The 18,156-nt window shown below is 44.2% G+C and overlaps 1 protein-coding gene across 5 annotated transcripts in view; it reads left to right on the forward strand.

Annotated features, from left to right (window-relative positions):
• Window positions 1–18,156, forward strand: part of KATNIP (katanin interacting protein) — a 268,939-nt gene that overhangs the window by 220,845 nt on the left and 29,938 nt on the right. For all 5 annotated transcript variants that reach the window (XM_073542765.1, XM_073542769.1, XM_073542766.1 and 2 more), the window contains 3 exons: window positions 5,518–5,657; window positions 7,210–7,311; window positions 16,977–17,137. In XM_073542765.1, the coding sequence (XP_073398866.1) occupies window positions 5,518–5,657; window positions 7,210–7,311; window positions 16,977–17,137 (403 nt within the window). The remainder of the gene's footprint in view (window positions 1–5,517; window positions 5,658–7,209; window positions 7,312–16,976; window positions 17,138–18,156) is intronic.

The raw sequence follows: 18,156 nt of genomic DNA on the forward strand, positions 1-18,156 counted from the left end.
CTGGACAGTCTGTGGTGCAACGTGACGTTGGTGGATAGAGCAAGACATGATGTCCCAGATGTGCTCAATCGGATTCAGGTCTGGGGAACAGGTGGGCCAGTCCATAGCTTCAATGCCTTCTTCTTGCAGGAACTGCTGACACACTCCAGTCACATGAGGTCTGGCATTGTCCTGCATTGGGAGGAACCCGGGGCCAACCGCACCAGCAGGGGTCTGAGGATCTCATCTCGGTACCTATTGGCAATCAGGCTACCTCTGGCGAGCATATGGAGGGCTGTGCGTCCCTCCAAAGAAATGCCACCCCACACCATTACTGACAAACTGCTAAACTGGTCATGCTGAAGAATGTTGCAGGCAGCAGATCGCACTCCAATGCGTCTCCAGACTCTGTCACGTCTGTCACATGTGCTCAGTGTGAACCTGCTTTCATCTGTAAAGAGCACAGGGCACCAGTGGCGAATTTGCCAATCCTGGTGTTCTGTGGCAAATGAGAAGTGTCCTGCACGGTGTTGGGCTGTGAGCACAACCCCCATCTGTGGACATCGGACCCTCAGACCATTCTCATGGAGACGGTTTCTAACTGTTTGTGCAGACACATGCACATTTTTGGCCTGCTGGAGGTAATTTTGCAGGGCTCTGGCAGTGCTCCTCCTGTTCCTCTTTGCACAAAGGCTGAGGTAGTGGACCTGCTGCTGGGTTGTTGCCCTCCTACGGCCCCCTCTATGTCTCTTGGTGTACTGACCTGTCTCCTGGTAGTGCCTCCAGCCTCTGGACACTACGCTGACAGACACAGCAAACCTTCTTGCCACAGCTCGCATTGATGTGTCATCCTGGATGAGCTGCACTACCTGAGCCACTTATGTGGGTTGTAGAGTCCGTCTCATGCTACCACGAGTGTGAAAGCACAGCCAACATTCAAAAGTGACCAATACATCAGCCAGAAAGCATTGGTACTGAGATGTGGTCTGTGGTCCCCACCTGTAGAACCACTCCTTTATTGAGGGTGTTTTGATAATTGCCAATAATTTCCATCTGTTGTCTATTCCATTTGAACAACAGCATGTGAAATTGACTGTCAATCAGTGTTGCTTCCAAAGTGGACAGTTTGATTTCACAGAAGTTTGATTTTACTTGAAGTTATATTCTGTTGTTTAAGAGTTCCCTTTATTTTTTTGAGCAGGGTACATAATAGTCTATTGCATTGTCTTGATTAAAAAGAAAACAATTGCATCCATTTTGGATCATTTTATAAAAGGACTCTGCCATAGGGTTTTTGTCTACCCCATCTGAAAGCAGCATTTTTTAGGAGGAGAAACCCCCAGTACTCACACACTGTAGCTCTAGCAGTTCTCTTAATGCTGAGCCCTGTCTAACCCCACCCACACTACTGACTCACAGCTCTCTCTCTCCATGTATTGGGTACACAGAAAGCTGCCAATCAATGGTGAAGGTGCGGTTATACAGAGCTCATGAATATGGATGACTACCTGTCAGCAGGTTTACTAGTCCTCTAGTGATAATCTCCTGCTGATAAAACTGTGATTTTATAAACGCTACGGCAAGTAGCCCAGTAATGAAAACTGAAAGAAAAAGAGCGCAATAGGGTCTTACCCGAGAAAATGAGAAAGTAAAACAATAAGTTATACTCACCCTGTGTAGGAGAGTATTAAGCATAAAGGAACAAAGTCAGCTTGCTGCACATCCAAATGACCACGCCGTGGCCATAAATCATCAGATTCAAAGAAGGAATTTTTATGGATTAGCCGTGCGCTGCCAGACCATCACTCCTCACAAGTTGTGTGCTTTAAAACATTTATTTCCCAATGCGTTTCAAAGTTAAAAACTTCTTCCTCAGGGGATGACATGTACAGACAGGTATAGACATTGCCGGTTTTATATACACACAGTTCAAAAATTGGCGCCAAGGGTCACATGTTGCGAGAGAGACAGAAGTCAAAGTTCATCAGTGTTGCAATGTCAAAGGTAATTAAAAGCTTATTACTTCAAACGAAATTAATTCTTATAATATATTTCCAGGTAAAAAGAAAGAAAAAAAGAGGAAAAAAGAAACGAAAAAAAGGGGAAAGAAGAAGGAAAAAAGAAAAAGGAAGAGGACTTGAACAGAACCAGAAAAACGGAGTCAGAAGAGAGAAATGGCCAGTGCATAGACCACTACTCTAGTGAACAGATTACGTATTGAAAGGAAAAAAACGAAGGGAAGGGAGAGAAGGAAAAGGGAATGAAAAGCTTTGTATGAAATATATAAATATTAATAGAAGTATAAAAAGTATGTGAAATTAATGGATTTAAAAACTGTAGTAAAAACGAAATTTATCAAACTTTATTGCATATAATAAAAATGTAGATAAAAAAGTTAATAAAAATGTGTCAATTCAATAAAAAGCGAAGGAATATGAATTGACACATTTTTATTAACTTTTTTATCTACATTTTTATTATATGCAATAAAGTTTTTGAAAAATTTCGTTTTTACTACAGTTTTTAAATCCATTAATTTCACATACTTTTTATACTTCTATTAATATTTATATATTTCATACAAAGTTTTTCATTCCCTTTTCCTTCTCTCCCTTCCCTTCGTTTTTTTCCTTTCAATACGTAATCTGTTCACTAGAGTAGTGGTCTATGCACTGGCCATTTCTCTCTTCTGACTCCGTTTTTCTGGTTCTGTTCAAGTCCTCTTCCTTTTTTCTTTTTTCCTTCTTCTTTCCCCTTTTTTTTCGTTTTTTTCGTTTCTTTTTTCCTCTTTTTTTCTTTCTTTTTACCTGGAAATATATTATAAGAATTAATTTCGTTTGAAGTAATAAGCTTTTAATTACCTTTGACATTGCAACACTGATGAACTTTGGCTTCTGTCTCTCTCGCAACATGTGACCCTTGGCGCCAATTTTTGAACTGTGTGTATATAAAACCGGCAATGTCTATACCTGTCTGTACATGTCACCCCTGAGGAAGAAGTTTTTAACTTTGAAACGCGTTGGGAAATAAATGTTTTAAAGCACACAACTTGTGAGGAGTGATGGTCTGGCAGCGCACGGCTAATCCATAAAAATTCCTTCTTTGAATCTGAAGTAGCCCAGTAAGTGACACATCGATGTCTGATTACATAGCAAAAAGCTGCTAACAGAGTCCCTATAAATGAAGCCAATATAAACAGGACCCAGTATTTAAAATAAAATCAGGAACAAGCTAAATACATGAATATTTGCATATTGACAATTATTTTATGAATAGGCAGAAATTGTAATTCCTTCCCATTTGCAGTTTTAAAACCTGTTGCCTGCAATGATTGGATCTCCAGCTATGCAGGAACTTAAAAAGTTGTTGTTTTGCAAACACTTGAGGGTGCAAATGTTTGATGAAAATAATTGAATCTAGAAATGACTGTGTTATGGACTGACGTGGTTTGGAGTAGTGGTACTGCAATCACTAGGGGCAGCAGTGGCAGGTAACATAGTAAGGGATAGCCAGAAGTCGGTACACAATAACAGCAATGTAGTTTGAATTATAAACAGAAATCGTAGTGATGGGTAGCAAGAAGTTGGTACACAATAGCAGCAGTAGAATCTCAAGGATAAGCAGCAGGTGAACGCAAGCTTGACTAAAGGCTGATGGCTCAATAATCTAGCAAAGAAGGGAGTTGTATGCCAGGTTTCAATAGGCTGTTCAATCATGATGGAGTCAATCAGAAACTCAGGGTGGTGACCAACAGGAACTCAGGGTGGAGACAATCAGAAACAATATAGGTACAAGTATTTGGGTTAGCACAGAACTGTCCAGTGAGCAGAATAGCTCAGAGGGAAGAGCTGCCGCCTGGTGCACAAGAGCTTCTGGGTTTGAATCCTGATAGACTGAATATAATATAGCAAGGCCATGCTAAATTAAGGTATTGGGTGCTGTCACAATGCGGCCATTTTGGTCATGTATGTATCTCTTGACTTTTGGGTATTTCCATGCATGCACTTTGCGCTGGAACACGTCATCCATGGAGGGATTGTTCTATGATGGACATTGGAGAAGGACCTACACAACACACACTCCATGCAGGACCCAATTATTAAGAAGCTGGACACATGCATGCGTTTTTTTTTTTTTCTTGTCACTTGGAATAAAGCTAAAAAAAGTGATTTCCTGTTTGCGGATATATTGGACTACGTTCCCACGGTCCGTAAACGCTGCGGATTGAGTGCTGTGTACATCCGCAGTGTCCAACCTGCAGCATCCAGCTGTTACAGCATACAGTAGTGGATGGGATTTCAAGAAATCCCATGCCCACTATGCATGCACCGATGCCCACGGCTCACCCCAGAGACAGACATGCGGCGCATCTTTCCAGATCGCAGCATGTCATTTTATGTAGCGGAGACGGAGCTGTGTAAATTACCCATTCACTATCGTTAGATGTACTAAAACCGCATTATCTTCCTAGTCACATGTGTAATAAGTGCGGGAACGCAGCTTACTACACATGTTTACTAATTTAAATAATGTCTGTCTGGTATCTCTGCATATTTGTGTAGACACACCCATAAACCTCTTTGAGTTATACTTCGGGGTTCCAAAGTTGTCATTTATGCTGCCATAAACACAGATTACTGTCAGTGCATATCATCATCTTTTATTTTACAGGTGCCATAAACTGTACAGGAATGTTTTAATTTATTGTTAATATTATTACTCTTAATTTTAATGTATCTCTCATGTAAATAATGTGTTATGGATACAGCATAGCAAAGATATTTATTTGATACAGCAGAAGCCTGTTTCACCTGCCTTCTGCTGGTGATAAGTTTCTCTTGATCAGCTCTCAAGCAGTAGAGCTCTGCTTAAAGCTGCTTCTAACGGAGTCTGCACAACTCAAACAAGAATAGAATAGACAGTCATTTTAAGTTAGGGGTGGTTTATAACTGGTGAACATACCGAAAAGGAGTGGGGTGTGAATATGTAAGAGCTGCCAGGAAAGCTGATGTTGTCATCCTGTAGTTCACAGGAAGTTAGAGACTGACCTTCTGTCTAAATGGGTGAGCATATATTGTACTACAGATCAGAATTGAGGGCACATCACACAGCTGTCCATAATCAAAGGTTTAAAATGTATAAATGCACTGCTAGAATTTTGTGTACGAGTATTGCATGTGCAAAATGATTGCTGGAGTGCGATCTTTAAATCTGTAAATGGATTATCCGTCAATGTCCAATGCTACTTGCATCTGCCTCTGAAGTCAGAAGTGCCGATTATGTTACAAATCAGACACTTGTTGAGAGTGTGGTATTCATTAGAATAGGACACATCCACAATAGCTACTGATCTTGCACGCATCTCGGCAAGCGTGCAGGTCATAATGTCATCACCTCCTCACTTTTTGATGCAGAAGTGAGCAGCTCTTGACGTTGTCGGATATCCATTTAAGCCTTGTAACTATTTTTGAAAACAATCTATTTTTCCAATACGGCTCCACAACGTGTACTTTTATTCACTCTTTAACTTTTTATTAGATATTGCCGCTTTCCCAGAAAGTATAAATATTTTAGAAGGTGTGTGTGGAGATGTGAGAACACCGGACAAGCTCATAGACAATGTGAATGACGCTAGTGATGGTAGACATGCGTGGCTTTCTCCAATTCTTCCTGGCTTGGTAAGTTACATCCAATGATGAATAAAGGTACTCGTATTACTAAAATCCAAGTTTAGTATTGTATAACATGAATATTCACAGTATTCGCAATTTGTTGGAAGATGACCATGATCTTAGAGGGAAACAACTTATTTGTTATTTTGATAGGACAGGGTTCTATGTAACGTGATCAGAATATGTGCATCAAAGGAAGCAAAAAGAAAAAAATTACATTAAAAAAGGCAAAGTGCTGCATTTCAGTTTCCTATAAAAGTATTTATGATATTTCCTTTGTCACATGATACTTGGCTATAAAATTCAATCACACAATATAGATTCTTGGAAACAGTTTTTAGAAGAAATGTATGCAATGTTTAACAGGAAATCTCATAGACATTCTAATATATATATGCAAAATTAGGAAAGGATGGTTACAGGGAGTGGTTTTTAGAAATAAAAAACACTGCTTGGTGACCATCAGTGTATGATTGGTGAATGCCCACTCTCTGGTACCCCCACAATAAAAATAGACGCATCATTGTTTATCAAGCCACAGTGCCAATGCAGTGCTAAACACGAAACAACTGAGCTTCTAAATCAGCCCTTATCTGTCCCCTCCCCCACCCAGGGAAGTAGGGAGTATCAGTATATACGAATAAGGCTAACAGGGGAAGACGTATAGGGATAAATGAAAATACCAATCATACCAATATGTACTCACAAACAACAGAGTGGAACACCGGGACGTAAAGGGAGGAAAAACTAAATAGGAGAGGATGAGGATATACACACAAATAAATCACCAAGCAACAGTTTTTTAGAACAACACTCCAAATGCCTCCTATCAACCAGCTCCTCCAACTCAAGAACCAGGCAGTATGAAACTAACACTGGCAACACATGCTTGCCAGAGGTGAGTATGTATAGCAGAGGAGAGTGGCCAACACTGAACAGCTGAGACCATCAAAGCAGGAAAGCTTGAGGAGCTCTCAACTGAACAGATTAACCCCTGCACTGCTAGCAGAAACCAGCACTGTTTAATATAATGGTGAAGTGTTTCTAATCCGTGCAGGAGTATGTGAAATCAGATGGTAAACCTGTGACAGCTTGTAAAAACAAGCACTTAACTTTTTCAATTTATTGCTTATTAAAAATGTTCAGCCAATCTTCAGATATTAACACTTTTATTTTGTTTACAGCCCATTGCCTAGCAGACCGACCACTGCTGGCGTCTAGCTTGTAAGCATTGCGCTAAAGCTGGCTGGGATTAAGAGGTAACATCGTGCTCCAGCGGTCTTGGCCAGCCGCAAAACAGTGAATATAAGCTCTATAGAAAAAGTTTGTAAGCACTTTGATGTTGCGCTGTCTAGCAGTGATGGTCAGTCTCCAAGGCAACGGAATGTAATAAAAAATGTTAACATTTTAAGAACAGCTGAAAATGTTTGTAAGCTGTAAACTGCAAAATTGCTTCTATTAGCATTATCTACAATACCCATTTATAAAGATGGGAACAACCCTTTAAACAGTAAAGATGTGAAAGCTTTTTTTAATTGAAACCTTTTTTTTTCATTAGGTTAATCGAATCTATGTTGTTTTTGATCAACCAACCAAAGTGTCTATGATCAAACTGTGGAATTATGCAAAAACACCACTAAGAGGTGTAAAAGAGTTTGGCGTAAGTATTAAACATTAACTACGGTAGTTAATTCATTTACACGGAAAGTTTGTCAGCGAAGAAAAGTATTCAGAAAATTACTATGGTTATCGCTCCAACGCTAATGAAAAACTTTATATTATAGTCAACATTACATGTGTGTAAATGGGAAATGAGAACCATTGATTTAGATGACCCTACATGATACGTGTATTAAAGGTTTTTTTTGCTTTTAGAAAGCCTATGTGTTCACTTTTATTTGGCTCTTTATAGATCCAGAGCATAGGCTTGCCGGCTAGAACAATTATAGTTCTCCTTCTGGCTTAACAAGATTTATTGTTTTAGGACCATAAAGTATCAATCACAAATATTGATTTCCATCAGACAGTAGAATAAAAGATTTAAACTTTATAGGCAATTATAAGTGCTCCCTAATAGTTCAGTTTACAGCTATTGCGCTGTGGTCAAGACCTTGTGCACTAAGCCACGTATTTATTTTTCTTGCTTTTAATATACCCACATTTGTTGGACTCAATCTGAAGGCAACTGGTCCTCAAAACGTCATCGGGCTTCACCGTAAACCTATTTCAGGGATCAGGGATATGTTACTGGTTTCTGTTAACATCCACCAAACATTAAGTCTTATTCACTATTCGTGTTAACATTATTGCTTTTTTTAGTCCTGTCCATGATATATGACATATCGTACAGGCAAAATGAAAATTGGTTTAAGGCTTTGTAGCTTTACACACTTAGCATCAGTGTCTGTCAGCCCAAGAGAGATCCTCTATTGGTTGAAGCAGAGGAAATAGGTGAAATAAAAGTGTATAGTGGACATGAGTTAGTTAAAGTGGTTGTCCTACAGAAGACATTTATGTATCGGATAATTCATAATTTTACAATCTCTGCGATTTCCACCGATCACAAAAACGAGATCCCAAGTAAGTGAGAAAGGGTTTAATGTAGCAAAGCAGTGAAGAAAACTTTTGAATGGAGCAGCGCAGTTGAGCATTTAGCACCAAACCTTTGGACAGATGACAAATGTCCTTGGTAGGACAATTCCTTAAAGGCAGCAGCAGATGCTCAGACCACACAACCATATTATAATACTGGGAGAAACCCTCCAATGAGGAGTCAGAAACTAGGACCGGGTTACCAACTATTTCTGAAAATGACTAAAGATTACTGGAAAATGCAATTTTTTAACTGAACTCCAAACAAATGTAAATATATATTTTTCCATGTCAAAGATGTCCATGGCCTTTAATTATCAGCGTGTCTTTTATTTCGTCCCCAGTCCCAAGATATAATGATGCTTTCAAGGGAACCTATTACCAGGTTTTCTCCATATAAAGTACAGATTGCATCTTTAAGTCCTCCGATACAGCATTCTAGTAGGCAGACACAGCTATGTCTTGAAACATTGTTTCCTACACAAAGGCTCAGGGAGCCCGGCTGTCTCCTCTATTATTGGTAGGTACTACTAAGGCATATGTGATGCCAAGAAAGTGGAACCGGTTACTATGTTTCCCCCGGGACACTAGAATGCTGTATGCCTGTCTTCAGTCCCCTATGCAAGGCACAAAAAAGAGCTTTTATTTTTCTCACAGTTGGCAATGTCCAGTACGATGGGCGTCTCGGGTCTTGATCTGGCACATCCTCTCTTTCTCTAGTCACCTTCCACGACAGCCATATCGGAGGATGTCTCCCCGCCCTAATGGGGGACAGGAAATGCACAAGAGGTTAAATAACCCTCCCCTTCCTGCTACCACCAGTGTTTTTCCTGTCCCCTATGGGGCATGAAGAGGTCCTGATAGTGCTGCCGTGGCCGGCGACAGGAGGCACTACAACATCTGAATACCTGTGACCGCCGGGCAGCCAACGGTCGGGGGCTCTGCTCTCCTCCGTGGGAAGGCTGCTCCCGTCTCCACTTCGGTGATAAAAACATGCAAAACACAAGCTGCGGAGACACCATCACATGTCTCTCAACGCAAGCAATGACTAGCCAGGTCTTTCCCCGGGAAGGAACAACCACAGGAAGGGCAGTCTCCAATGAAGGAAACCACCTATGCCAAAACATGGTATCCATCCACAGACAGCTGTTTCGGGGTATTGGCCCTCATCAGTGTGGAGTAGGAAACTGGCTAGTAGGAGCAATGCCTAGTAAAAGGCTGTGAACAATGAGGATGATTGAAATGGAGATCAACATCCAACACTGCGGAGACACCATCACATGTTTCTCAACGCAGTGATTCTAGAGCAATGCCCCCATCCCTTATGGGAAATATGCAAAAACATGCAAAACACAAGCCGCGGAGACACCATCACATGTTTCTCAACGCAAGCAATGACTAGCCAGGTCTTTCCCCGGGAAGGAACAACCACGGGAAGGGCAGTCTCCAATGAAGGAAACCACCTATGCCAAAACGTGGTTGTTCCTTCCCGGGGAAAGACCTGGCTAGTCATTGCTTGCGTTGAGAAACATGTGATGGTGTCTCCGCGGCTTGTGTTTTGCATGTTTTTGCATATTTCCCAGCCATATCGGAGGATGTCTCCCCGCCCTAATGGGGGACAGGAAATGCACAAGATGTTAAATAACCCTCCCCTTCCTGCTACCACCAGTGTTTTTCCTGTCCCCTATGGGGCTATGAAGAGGTCCTGATAGTGCTGTCGTGGCCGGCGACCGGAGGCACTACAACAGCCGAATACCTGTGACCGCCGGGCAGCCAACGGTCGGGGGCTCTGCTCTCCTCCGTGGGAAGGCTGCTCCCGTCTCCACTTCGGTGGTACTCAGGACCCTTGCCCGCCCCTCCTGCGCTCCCTCAGTGGGGTAAAGCAGGGTGGTGCTGTGCGGCCGGGGTCCTCCTGGAGCTCCCCGGCGTCCTCCTCCCCATGTGGCCTGTGCCGGAACTGCGTGCACGTGCACACCGGAAGTGGCGTCGGGACCGGCGCCGAACTTCCGGTTTGCCTCCCACCTGTGTGGAACGCACACGTGGCCTGCAGTTACCGGACTGCGGACACGGTCCGGGGCCCCAACCACCGGCCCTTCGAGACTGAACGGGACTGCTCTAGTCAGGCAGTGGCTAAGCAGCTTGAGGTGGGCCAGGAGTAATGGAGCACCGCCGACCCCCACAGGCGACGGGGTGAGTGTGCAGGGGCAGCCGCTGAGCAGCTGGAGAATCAGCTGTGGAGAAGGGGTGATTGGAATGACCCCCCCCCACCTGTGGACCGAGGGGAGGAGGAGCACACAACACGCTGGTGGACCTCGGATATTCCAAATCCTGGTCTGGGTGCGTCCAGTTAAGGCATTATCTGTACACTGTGACAGACTGACCATAGACAACGACAAACCCTTACTGCCTGCTTCTGTGGAGCCCAGCGTTCACCCTCCTACTGTAAGTAGCAGGGTGGGTCCCCAATTTTCTGTCCAGGGGTAGTCTCGGAGGTGACTTGGTATGCCTTCTCTCTCTCTAAAGGGAGACAAGGCTTCTGACCCTAAAAATGTGCATGTGTGGTTTCAGGCTTCCCTCTTCATATAGGAAGCTTTCTCAGCCCTGCACGGATTATGTATTACGTACAGAGCAGCCTCCCTACTGGACAGTATAAAAACTCTCATCACAGAAGTCCAATCTTCTATGATGACGTTTTCCCAGACCCGATACCACAGCCCCCTCCTGCTAGAAGGAAATGGGCATCTGTGGAATCTGACTGACTCTGGCGAGATTGATACCTCTAACTCAGAGGAGGCTTGGGAAAATGAAGGTTCCACTTCCACCCCCAGTTCTGAAATTACTATTTTTCTTCCGAAGTTAGTATGGGAGGAGGAAGTGGAATTCTCTATACAGTATGAGACGTTTGGGAGGGGCTGAAGCTTAAATCCCAAAGGGGTTTTCCATTGACGGATATATCCGGAATCTGGAGGAATAGGCCCTTCCCGAGAGAGACATAGTGTCACCTCAGAAATTGAGAAATTAGTCCCTTGGAGGGAAATTCCTCCTTATGGGAAATCCCTAAAGTGGACGTGCGGAGTCCAGGGTATCTAAAAGAGCGGCTCTTCCATTTGAGGGCAACTCTCAATGGCGAGCTTGCTTAGGAAATCCTGGGACGCCTCCACAACTCTGCATCCCTGTTCCGCTGGTTGCGTACACTGGAGGATCACCTCACTCGGGGGACCTCTAGCCAGCGGGTATTCGACAGGTCCAGGGAAGAAACCCTTGACTCACTTCCCCTATTACAAAGCGACAGGGTTCCTAGTGGATGCTTTCACGAAGTCCGTCCGGGTAGCAGCAAAATCTGCGGTCCTCTCCAACTCAGCCAGCTGTGGCTGAAATCTTGGGGAGGAGACTTTACGATTCCCTTTCAGGGAAATTATTACTTAGCTCAGCTCTGAATGATATCCCAGAGGAAGCCACTGATAAAAAGAAGTCGCCTCCAGAACAGCCGTTAAGCAGCTTAAGGCTGGGCCCGGACCAGATTCCTCCCAGAGAGAATTCAGGGGGAAGGGGAAAAACGGGCCGGTGGAGTTATCCTAAAGTAGGTAAGAGCAGAATATTCTTGCCCCCAACCACAGCAAGGAACGTACTGGTGACTGCAACGTACTGATCACTACAGCGTACTGATTAATACAACGACAGTTTGCAATTTTCACAATGACGGTTCTCCGGTTGAGGGCCGACTATCGAATTGCATAGATCGTTGCAATCCATATCCTCATACCAATGGGTTATTTGCACCATTCGCGATAGACTGAGATTTGAGGTTCGAGAGTCCTCCCCCCCCTCAATGCCTAAGAGTGACGTCCCTGCAGGCGCACCTCCAAAAAATCCTTGCTGTCAGACATAAAAACACTTCTGCAAGCTTGTAGGCTGTAATTGACTGCTCCCGTCAGGAACGATCTCCTCAGTTCCACAACAGACTTGCCTCTCCGTATGTGAAAACCCTCAGACAGGGTCATAATAAACTTAAACCCTTGAACTAAGTGGTAAAGTACAGAAGATGGAGTCGGTCAAGTCAGGCCACCAGCCATTCTAGGCTGAGCGTGACTGCAGTCGTCAGGTTGCGGCCGCTGGCCAGCTTGGGGCTGGGCTGGGTCCAGAATGGGAGTCCAGCCTGCAATCATGGGTCATGCATTTAACAATCCCCCTCATAGGACAAAATTGTGTGATTGGCCACAATGGACTGAGGGACGCTTTCTTTCACGTCCCGATTCATCCAGACGGGGAATTCCTCAGGTCCCAGGGTCCCCAGGTCAACCACTACCAGTTCAATGTCCTGCCGTTCGGGGTGTCATCAGCCCCTCGAGTGTTTACCAAGATAATGACAGAGGCAATGAACTTCATTTGCCAGCAGGAGATTTGCAGTTTCCCATACTTAAGCGACCTTCTAATAATGGCTCCATCCACATCTCGCCTGAACCAGGACATAGAAAACTCCCTGGAGATTTTACAGTCCTTGGGTTGGATCCCCAAGCTGGAGAAATCAGACCCTCCTTCTTCAAGGAAGAAGTTCTTAGGGATACTCTTGGAATCAGGAAAGCGAACATCTTTTTTACTCAGTGGTTCAGAGGACGTCCAGGTTCAAAGACCAGAGAGCACCAACCCTGAGAGACTCAAATGTCCATCCTAGGTTCACGTAAAGCGTGCGTCCAAGCTATTTCCTGGGCTCAAGCCCATACTCGGACCCTTCAGTCCTATCTACTCCGGTGTTCAAAGAAGTATCGGAATACTCTGACCAAGAGAACCCCTCTTCCTGGTCAGGTGAAGGTGTCTCACCTATTTTGACTGGACTACCAGAACCTCCAGCGGGGCGACAGCTGGGATCAGCTCTCCCTGAAAATCGTCACCACAGACGCCAGTCAGAGTCCGGGGTGCTATAGTGGAGTATTCACACTTCCAGGGGGTATGGCCCCCAGGCATCAGAACCAGCTCCTCAAATGTGAGAGAACTAAAAGCTGTAGAGGAAGTGTTGAAAGCAGGGTGCCAGCGGCCCTTCTAGGGCTCCTGTCAGGGGCCATTTGCTAAGTAGGTTGCAGCTGGGCTGGGACCAGAATGGGAGACCAGCAGCCAAATCGACAGGTCCGGGGTCATGCGTTTAAATACGTGGACAATGCGACTACAGTGTCCTACATCCGACACCAAGGAGACACGAAATTCTTCAACCAGAAAATTGGTGGCTGCAAGAATTTTTTCATTGCCAGAGAAACGTCTGTCCATATCAGTAGGCGGACTTCCTCAGCAGGAAGGACGTTCATTCTGGGGTGGAGCCTAGACCAAACAGTATTTTTGTCTCTGGTGTCAAGGTGGGGAAATCCCGATTTGGACCTTTTTGCCATCGGTCAAAACGTGAAAGTGGAAACATGTTTTCCCTCAGTGCCACCGATGGAGCGTGGGGAGTAGATGCCTCCTCCCATCCAGGGCAGTTCGATCTGGCTTAAGCCTTCCCTCCGATTCCCGTGATGGCGAAAACACTGCAGAAGATATGGGCAGAACAAGTCGCTACAATCCTAGTGGCTCCCATGTGGCCAGGGAGAAGCTGGTACGGAGCCCTATGGAACATGGCTCAGGAAGCCCCAATACTTCTGCCCCAAAGGGCCAGTCTCCTACTACACCCAGACCTGCACAGAATGAACCTTGCGGCCTGGCTACTGAAGCCGAAATGCTAAAAAAGTGTTCCAATCTCTACAGGGCCACTGGCCATTCTAGGCTGAGCGTAACTAACGCCATTTCGGGAAGGCTTGGAAGAAGTTCTCATCTGGGTGTTCCCCAAGTGCCCAGACCCCTTCCTTCCTAATTTCGCACAGATCTTAGCGTTCTTCAAGACAGCTTAGTTCTGGGGCTCACTCCTAGTGCACTAAGGGTTCAGGTGTCAGCTCTTAGTTAATTTTGCGATCAAGATCTAGCAAGCCAACTATGGATCAGGCGATTCATGACCTCAGCAACTAAAATTCGTCCCAGACTCCGAGGTCAGATTCCCCCTGGGATTTGAACCTAGTTCTCAAAGCCTTGACCAGGGAACCGTTTGAGCCACTGTCTTCCACGACCCTGGGAAAATTAACACTAAAAACTGTGTTTTTGTAACAATCACCACCGCAAGGCGCATAGGAGAATTACAGGCCCTTTCAATACAGGAGCCATACCTGACCATCACGAAGGATAGCATCATCCTAAGGTTTGATCCCTCCTTATGTCTAAGGTAGTCTCGAACCTTCATAGGTTCCAGGACATTATATTGCCTTCCTTCTGTACAAACCCCTCCAACACGAAATAAGTCTTTCACACTCTTGACGTCTGTAGAATAGTTCTCTTCTACCTCCAGCAGACAGAGTTGGAGGATTGACCAAAATTCATTCATTCATTCAAGTTTTCTGGTCGTAATGAAGGCAAAGGCGGCAATAAATACAATCGCGAATTGAATCAGGCAAGCGATCAGCCTCACCTACTCGTCACAGAACGTTCCTCCTCCTACATCTCTGAAAGCCCACTCTACTCGTTCAGCGTCAACATCATGGCCAGAAGGAGGGAACGCATCTTCGGAGCAGATATGCAGAGCCGCCACCTGGTCGTCTGTCCATACATTCACCAGACATTATAAACTAAATTTCAACAGGGAATTAACGTTTGACAGACGTGTTCTGCAGGCTGTCGTCCCTCCCTAAGAAATTAGTTGTTGGTATTCCTCCGATATGGCTGTCGTGGAAGGTGACTAGAGAAAATAGAATTAGTCTTACCGGTAATTCGGTTTCAAGGAACCTTCCATGACAGCACTAATTTCCCTCCCTATCTGATACTCTTATTGGATGATTCCTGCACTTTGGTGGTAACTATACATGCTAGTGTGTCCAGAAAAAACACTGGTGGTAGCAGGAAGGGGAGGGTTATTTAACCTCTTGTGCATTTCCTGTCCCCCATTAGGGCGGGGAGACATCCTCCGATATGGCTGTCGTGGAAGGTTCCTAGAAACTGAATTACCGGTAAGACTAATTCTATTTTTTGCGTTCATCTCCCTCCTTCCCATCTTCATGTGGATGTCTTGTCCTGCATCATCCACGCAGTGTTCCCCATTGTGCTCCTGCGCAGGCCCACTTCTCTCTGGCTTACCGAGATCAGAGCAAAGTACTGTAATGTGCATGCACCGGCAGAGAGAAGTGCATCTGTGCAGGAGCGCGGCGGGGGACACTGTGTGGACGACGTTGGACGCATCATCCACATGAATCAGGGAAGGTACACTGCGATCACAAGAAGAGAGGAGGTGCCAGATCAATACCAGAAATGCCTATCGGACTAGACTGCGCCATTTGAGCGTAAAATAAAAGCTCTTTTTGTGCCTTGCATAGGGACTGGGGACAGGCATACAGCATTGTAGTGTGCTGTAACAGAGGGATTAGAGGCTCTGGCCGTACTTTATATGGTGAAAACCTGGTGACCAGTTCCTTTAACTTTCTTGGCATCACAGGTGCTTAGTATTACCTACCAATAACCAAGGAGGCAGATGGGCTCCCTGAGCCTTTGTATAGGAATCAATGTTTCAGGACATAGCTGTGTCTGCCTGCTAGTTGTCTTAGATCAGTAGTGGTTAATCTCTACCTTCACATTCAGGCAGGGGTATCTGAAGATGTCGACGCACTCCAGCAAATAAGTATGACAATTTTTCACTCTTTTATTTGTGGACAGTTTTTTCCATATATAAATTGTATCTAAAATCAGGTCTGGAATCTTCAATAAAGCCAAAATTATTTCAAAGCAGATGTAAGATCTAATCTTTGTTTTTTTTTAGTAAACCACATACAGAGGCATCTCAGAATTGTACACATATGTAACACATACATAATGTCAAATAGAAGGGTACCACAGCACCCACATAAGATAAGAGCAAGCTGATCATCCCTCCTGTTCTTTATACTTGGACATGAGTCGGATGTCTAATAATTAATATCATGGTGGACACTAATGCTACAATGAGGACTACTTGGGAGTGACGGACCTCTGGGTTCCTATGGGTCGGGCAAGGCCAGTGTAGAGATGGCAGAGATACAGTTTCTGTAGGCAATGACTGTACAAGTTTTCTGAGATTTAAGACAAAATCAAGATCACCCAAGCATAGCTGCTAAAATCTAAGCTAGGCCCAAAGCTGTATCCTGGTATCAGTAATCTGTTGCCTGCGTTGGTCGATTCTCAGATGATACATTGTGGAATGACATCGGTAAATGACCCACCCAATATGTTTTTAGCAAGTTGATGATTTGCCTGAAAGTTTGAAGGACAAATAATATGCTTCTGCCGATTTTATCATTGTAGCAGTTTTAAAATTCTGATTCTTTATCATTAAAAATGTATTTCTTTTTTATTATCCTACTTGATTAGACAATAATCCTGTTTAGTGTTTGTGTGACGTGAATCCACTTCTATTTATTCAGTAATTGACACATGCTTTATGCACACAATTGATAGCAGACTGTTTGTTTCTGCTTCAGAGGAAGCATATTGTCGAACAGCGGTTGTGACGTTTAAAATGATATATTGATCGAAGACAAGTTTATAACTTCTTCCATTTCTTTCTTCAATATCACAGTTATTACTTTATTGCTATCTTTGCGTGTTTCATTATTCATAATTGTTTGCAGTAAAATGTATTAAAGATTTGGTAAGAAGCCTTTCCCATATTGCTGTTTTGTCTGGATATCTTGCCAGCTTCTTGTAGATGACCTCCTTGTGTACAATGGGATTTTAAACCAAGTCCGTCACATTTCTTATGGAATACTGCCGACTTGTGATCCTGTGATACCATATCATACCATCCTCTTTACAAATGACAAGAAAATATCAGAAGCAGAAAAAAGAACCGTCTTAAGGTATGTAGCGAGATTTGCCAAAATATTTGTTTTATAATTCAACATGTTTGAATGGGCTGCCCCCTCTCTCCATTGCTATTCGCCATCGCTATAGAACCGTTGGCCGTGGCAATCCATCTTTCCTCAAAAATTCATGGCTACCCATATGGGGTACACCAAAAGAAATTTGCACTTTATGCAGATGATCTTCTTCTTTTCCTAGACTATTGGCCTCCATCACTAGTGGAAGCTATGGCCATTTTTAAAAAGTATGGTTTGCTATCAGGCCTCTCTATCAATTGGGGTAAATCGGCACTTAGGACAGTGGAAACGAAAGCCCCAAATGAGATGATGGCTGCGGGACAACTTAAGATGGCTCGTTCTTTTACATATTTGGTTATACAGTGCCAACACTTTCTACAACGCCACCCTCACATCAGCCATAGACTCAGTCGCTCCTCTCATGCATGGCAAAGTGCGACAAACCAATAGGCAACCCTGGCACAACAACCTCACTAAAAAACTTCGACAAGCATCCAGGGCCGCGGAGCGGCGTTGGAAGAAAACACGCCTGCCAGACGACTTCACTGCTTTCAAACAAGCTACACTTGCCTTTAAATCATCCCGCACCTCTGCTAAACAGACCTATTTCACAAACCTTCTATCTTCATTATCCCACAACCCAAAACAACTGTTCAGCACATTTAAATCTCTCCTCCGCCCACCACTGCCACCTCCAACTCCCCTCATCTCTGCTGAGTACTTTGCCACCTACTTCAAAAACAAGATCGACCAAACAAGGCAAACCTTTACAGTTCCACCACCCCAACCACTCCACATACCGGACCTCTGCCCTTCCATAATAACCTCCCTCTCCAACATCACTGAAGGAGAGCTTACTCATCTCCTTTCCAAATCACACCTCACCACCTGTGCACTTGACACCATCCCTTCCCACCTGCTCCCCAACCTCACTAACATGATCATTTCAGCCCTAACCCATCTCTTCAACCTATCCCTAACTTCTGGTACCTTCCCCT

This window comes from Dendrobates tinctorius, unplaced genomic scaffold (genome assembly GCF_039654945.1).
Source record: "Dendrobates tinctorius isolate UK_male_01 unplaced genomic scaffold, ASM3965494v1 ptg000129l, whole genome shotgun sequence".
NCBI lineage: Eukaryota > Metazoa > Chordata > Amphibia > Anura > Dendrobatidae > Dendrobates > Dendrobates tinctorius.